The 5,638-nt window shown below is 66.9% G+C and overlaps 1 protein-coding gene across 1 annotated transcript in view; it reads left to right on the top strand.

Annotated features, from left to right (window-relative positions):
- Positions 1-4,753, top strand: part of CAMK2B (calcium/calmodulin dependent protein kinase II beta) — a gene marked incomplete at its 3' end in the record, with an annotated part of 15,304 nt that extends 10,551 nt beyond the window's left edge. Inside the window, exons 11-17 of the mRNA XM_026042369.1 lie at positions 835-875; positions 978-1,049; positions 1,454-1,498; positions 1,770-1,818; positions 3,695-3,770; positions 3,837-3,931; positions 4,527-4,753. Coding sequence (XP_025898154.1) covers positions 835-875; positions 978-1,049; positions 1,454-1,498; positions 1,770-1,818; positions 3,695-3,770; positions 3,837-3,931; positions 4,527-4,753 — 605 coding nt within the window. The remainder of the gene's footprint in view (positions 1-834; positions 876-977; positions 1,050-1,453; positions 1,499-1,769; positions 1,819-3,694; positions 3,771-3,836; positions 3,932-4,526) is intronic.
- Positions 4,754-5,638: the final 885 nt, after the last annotated feature.

Here is a 5,638-nt window from a genome sequence, read left to right as displayed (position 1 = left end):
GCCGCTCTGGGGCCGCCCGGTCCTGGGTGTCCCCGGGAAGGTGTCACCGCTCCCGGGGACCGCGGCTCTTCCGTGGGGACCCCGTGTCCCGAAGCCCCCGTGTCACCGGCTGCCGCCGCCTCCGTCCCCCTCTGCCCCCGTCGCCACCGGCCTCGTCCGTCCCGATGCGCCCAGGACGGCGGTGCCACCGTGACCTTGTCCCCTCCCGTGGCCGAGCGCGGGGGGGCCGCCGCCCTGTCCCCCCCAGCTCAGGGACACCCCGAGCTCAGGGACACCCCGAGGCAGGGCGAGGGCCCGATCCCGGGGTGCCCCGCGCCCCCCGGCCGGGGCGCCCGGCGGCTCCGCCTCCTACCTGAACTCAATGCATCTTTTCTTCTTCTTTTTGTTCCTTTTTGTTGTTTTCTTCTGCCTTTTCTCCTCCTTTTCCTCTTTTTTCTCCTGTTTTCCCCCTCTCTCTGGCCGCCCCCCGTGCCCCCCACCCCTCTCGCTTTCCTCTGTACATTCCTCCAAGGTAAGTGGCCGCGGGGCTGCGCTCGGGGACGCCCCGGTGTCCCCGGGGCTCGCCGCTGTCCCCAGCCCCGCTGCCGCAGCCCCCCCGTGCAGGGGGGACAATGACAGCGGCTTGGGGACCTTTGGGTGTCCCCCCCACCCCGCGGCGACGGTTCCCACCCCCCGCGCCCCCGGGGCTGGGGACGTGGCTGCGGGCCGCGCGGACGAGGCTGGGGACACCGGCGGTGGGGGGGGGGACAGGGTGACACGGGGGGTGACCCGGCGCGGGGGGGACACCGCGCTGTCACAGCGGGCGCTGACGTGGTGCTTTCCCCCCCGCCGCAGCAGCGAAGAGTTTGCTCAACAAGAAGGCGGACGGTGTGAAGGTGAGCGGTGACACCGGTGACACGGGGGGGGGCTGTGCCCCCCGACCCGGTGACACCCCTTAACCCCCCCAAACCAAACCAAACCCCCCCCCCCCCCGGCAGCCGCAGACCAACAGCACCAAAGGCAGCGCCGGTGTCACCAGCCCCAAGGGCACCCTGCCGCCCGCCGCCCTGGTAGGTGCCCGCGCTGGGGGGGCACGGCCGCGATTTGGGGGGGCGGGGGGGACACGGGACATGATAGGGACACATGGACAGACACACGGACACCTGTTAGGGCCGGGCACCCCCCTCGCCTCCATCCCATCCCATCCATCGCCGCACACGGTAGGTGCCCCCCAATGAAGGTGGCAGCACCCTGGGGTGCTGGTCCCCCCCCGCCGCCGCCTCCAGCTCCCTCCTCTTCCTCTCTGCCTATTAATCCCATCCGCCTGCCGCTCCACTAACCGCTCTCCGCTTCTCGTCCCCGTCCCGCTCGGGGTCCCCCTCCGCGCGCCCCCTCTCTGGCTCTGCCCCCCGCCCGCTCTCGCTCTTCCTCCCTCTCTCTCCTCCTCTCTCCTCTGTCTTTCTTCCTCCTGTAGGAACCTCAAACTACTGTTATTCATAACCCCGTGGACGGCATCAAGGTATCGCTGCCTCGCTTCCCTTCTCGGCCGCCCCCCCTGCCCGGGACCCCCCCGGCCCCGGGGGGGCCTCCTCGCCCGCCGGGGCCTCCTTAGGGGCAGCTCTCGCGCGCATCCGGCCTCCGCTTTCCGCCTCCATCGCTCCCATGCCCGTCCCACCGCCCAGCATCACCCCCCAGGACCCCCCCCGGGGCGGGGGGGCTGCGGAGCGCCGGGCTCCGGCCCCGCTCGCCCCCCCGCCCTGACTGTGTCCCCCCCCCGGCGCCGCGCGCAGGAGTCCTCGGACAGCACCAACACCACCATCGAGGATGAGGACACCAAAGGTAGCGGGGGGGCGCGGGGAGGCGGCGCCCTGCAACGGGGTTGCACTGGGATGCGCGGGATGGCACTGGGATGGCACTGGGATGCGCTGCAGGGCACTGGGATGGTGCTAAGATGCATTGCAATGTCTTGGGATGCACTGCAGGCCACTGGGATTGCCCCGGGATGCATTGCAATGTCCTGGGATACATCCCAGTGCACTGAGATTGCACCGGGATGCACTGTAGGGCACTGGGATGGCGCTGGGGTGCATTGCAATGTCCTGGGGTACATCCCAGTGCACTGGGATGGCGCTGGGATGCACTGCAGTGCCCTGGGATGGCGCTGGGAGGCACTGCACTGCACTGGGATGGTGCTGGGATGCATTGCAATGCACTGGGATGCACTGGGATGCACTGGGATGCTACTGGGATGCCTGGCAGTGCACTGGAATGGTGCAGGGATGCATTGCAATGCACTGGGATGGTGTTGGGATGCATTACAATGAGAGTCATTGCATTGCACTGGGATTGCACTGGGGTGCATTGCAGTGCACTGGGATGGTGCTGGGGCGCATTGCAGTGCACTGGGAGTCATTGCGTTGCACCGAGATTGCACTGGGATGCATTGCAATGCCCGGGAAGGCCCTGGATTGCACTGCAGTGCACCGGGATGGTGCTGGGATGCATTGCAGTGCATTAGAGTGGCACTGGGATGGCCTTGGGTTGCATTGCGATGCACTGGGATGTGCTGGGATGCACTGGGATGTACTGCAATGCCAGGGATACACTGCAGTGCACTAGGGTGGCCCCGGGAGCCGCTGCAATGCACGGGGACACCTCGCACTGGAGTGGCCTTGGCTCCGTCATGGTGCTGACGTGCACTGCAGGGCACTGCGGTGGCCCCGGGATGCAGGGCACTGCACTGGGAGGCACTGGGATGACACTGGGATGCGCTGCGGGGCGCTGGGGGGGCCTTGGGATGCATCGCAGTGTCCTGGGATAGCCCTGGGATGCGCTGCAGTGAACTGGGATGCACTGGAATGACCCTGGGATGCACTGCAATGCACTGGGATGGTAGCAGGATGACCGGGGGTGGGAGGAGGGGGCATGGGAATGCCCTGGAATGCATGGGAATGGCACTTGGGATGCACTGGCATGCACTGAGATACATTGCAATGCACTGGGTGAACTGGGATGCGCTGGGAGGGACCTGAGGGGCCCAGGATAGGGACCTCCCACCTGCCCATGTCCCGGGTGTCCCCACATCCCTCTGGCCCCACATCCCTCCTGGCTCCCACGGCCCCACATCCCTCCCCACATCCCTCCAGCCCCTACATCCTGGCTCCCCAGCCCCCCTATGGCCCTATCATCTTCCTCTTCCCTGCTCATCTTCCTCCTCCTCCATCACCTTCCTCCTCCCTCCGCCCATCGCCTGCCTCCTCCTCCCGCCTTCATCTTCATCCTCTCTCATCTGCCTCCCTCTCCATCACCTTCCTCCTGCTCTATCACCTTCCTCCCCACTCTGTCACCTTCCTCCTGCTCTATCACCTGCCTCCTCCTCCTCCATTATCTGCTTCCCCCTCCATCACCTGCCTCCTCCCTCCATCTCCTGCCTCCTCCTCCCTCCTTCATCTTCATCCTCCATCACTTTCCTCCCCCTCCATCATCTTCCTCCTCCAGCACCTGCCTCCTCCTCCATCATCTGTTTCTCCCTCCATCACCTTCCTCCCCCCTTCCACCACCTTCCTCCCCCTCCATCCTCTTCCTCCTGCTCCATCGCCTGCCTCCTCCTCCCTCCCTCATCTTCCCCGTCTCCATCCCCTTCCTCGCGCTCCGCGTGTCCCTGGGCTCCGGGGGGGCCGGGGGCGGCCGCCAGCGTGGCCCGCGCTGCCCCCAGCCCGCAAGCAGGAGATCATCAAGATCACGGAGCAGCTCATCGAGGCCGTCAACAACGGGGACTTCGAGGCCTACGCGTGAGTGCGGCCGCGGGGGGGGCCCGGGGGGGCCGGGCGGGGGGCTCAGCCGCCGCCCCCCCGCAGGAAGATCTGCGACCCGGGACTCACGTCCTTCGAGCCCGAGGCGCTGGGCAACCTGGTGGAGGGCATGGACTTCCACCGCTTCTACTTCGAGAACCGTGAGTGCCCGGGCGGCCCCCCGGCCCTTTCTGCTGCTCCCCGCCGTGTGTCCCTCCTGTCCTGTCCTGTCCTGTCCTGCCTCCTGCCCGCCCGGCTTCTCTGTCCCGTGCATCCCCATCGCTCCTGCCTGTCCCTTGTCTGTCCTGCCTGTGCCCTGCCTCCCTCTTCCTCCAGCCCAACCTCCCGTCTGGCCCCCTGCCCATCCCATCCACCCATCCGTCCATCCATCCATCCGTCCATCCATCCATCCACCCCATCCTGCCTTCCATCTGTTTGTCCGTCTATCCCAGCTCTCTATCCATCCCATCCATCCCTCCCATCCATCCATCCATCCATCCATCCATCCATCCCCTCCTGCCTTCCATCTGTCCTTCGCATCTGTCCATCCATCCATCCGTCTGTCCATCCATCCATCCATCCATCCCATCCGTCCATCCATCCATCCATCCATCCCATCCGTCCATCCATCCATCCATCCATCCCATCCGTCCATCCATCCCATCCTGCTATCCATCCATCCATCCCCTGCACCCCGCCACCCCTGCCTGCCCCGTCCCCGCCCCCTCGCCCCGGCTCAGCGCGCGCGCCCCGCAGTGCTCTCCAAGAACAACAAGCCGATCCACACGACCATCCTGAACCCGCACGTGCACGTGATCGGCGAGGACGCCGCCTGCATCGCCTACATCCGCCTCACGCAGTACCTGGACGGGCAGGGCCGCCCGCGCACCAGCCAGTCCGAGGAGACGCGCGTGTGGCACCGCCGCGACGGCAAGTGGCAGAACGTCCACTTCCACTGCTCGGGGGCGCCCGTGGCCCCGCTCCCGGCAAGTGGCAGAACGTCCACTTCCACTGCTCGGGGGCGCCCGTGGCCCCGCTCCAGTGAAGGTGAGCCTGGGAACGCGCGCACGGAGCGCGGCCGCCTCCCGCCATGGGGCTGAGCTGGCATGGGGGTGCTCGGGCAGCTGGAATTGCAGGTGGGATGCTCGCGCGTCCAGGCTTGGAGATGGCATCTTGGATGTCTGAGCTCCCGTGTGGGATGCTTCGTCAGCTGGGGTTGGAGGTGGGATGCTTGGGTATCTGGGATGGGAGGTGGGTTGCTTGGATGTTCTAACTGGGATGTGGGATGCTCAGGCACCTGGGATGGGTTATGGGATACACTGTGGGATGCTGGATCTCCAGCCTGAATATGGGATCTCTGATGTCCGAGCGGGGATGTGGGATGCCTACCCAGTTGGCATTGGAGGTGGTGTGCTGGGATGTGGGATGCTTGGATGTCCGAGCTGGGATGCAGGGTGCTCCAGCAGCTGAGATGGGATGTGAGGTGCTTGAGTGGGGGATGTTTGGATTCGGGATGTTCGGCTCTCCAAGCTTGGAGCTGGCAAGCAGGAACGTCCAAGCTGAGGTGTCCGCGCTTCCGCACGGGCTGAGCTTGGCTGTGCCACGCAGGGATGTCCGAGCTCGGGAGCCAAGCTTGGGCCTCCAGGCTTTCCCGGGGGAGCCCGGCCGGGATGGGGGAGCTCGGGCACGGGATGAGCCCACGGATGGGGACAGGCGCCGCTTGTCCCCTTGTTGACGGCGCCGCTCGTCCCGTGCCGCAGGGCTCGAGCTGCCTGGCCTGGTGTGAGCGCGGAGGAGCCGCCGCCGGAGCCGCGGCCCCGGAGCACGCGTCCGCATGCTTGTCCCCCCGCCCGAGCCCCCCCCGCGCC

Source organism: Nothoprocta perdicaria, unplaced genomic scaffold, assembly GCF_003342845.1.
Source record: "Nothoprocta perdicaria isolate Ctin4 unplaced genomic scaffold, notPer1 scaffold_103, whole genome shotgun sequence".
NCBI lineage: Eukaryota > Metazoa > Chordata > Aves > Tinamiformes > Tinamidae > Nothoprocta > Nothoprocta perdicaria.
The sequence above is the reverse complement of the archived record's forward strand: the minus strand, read 5'-3'. Positions and strand labels throughout refer to the sequence as shown.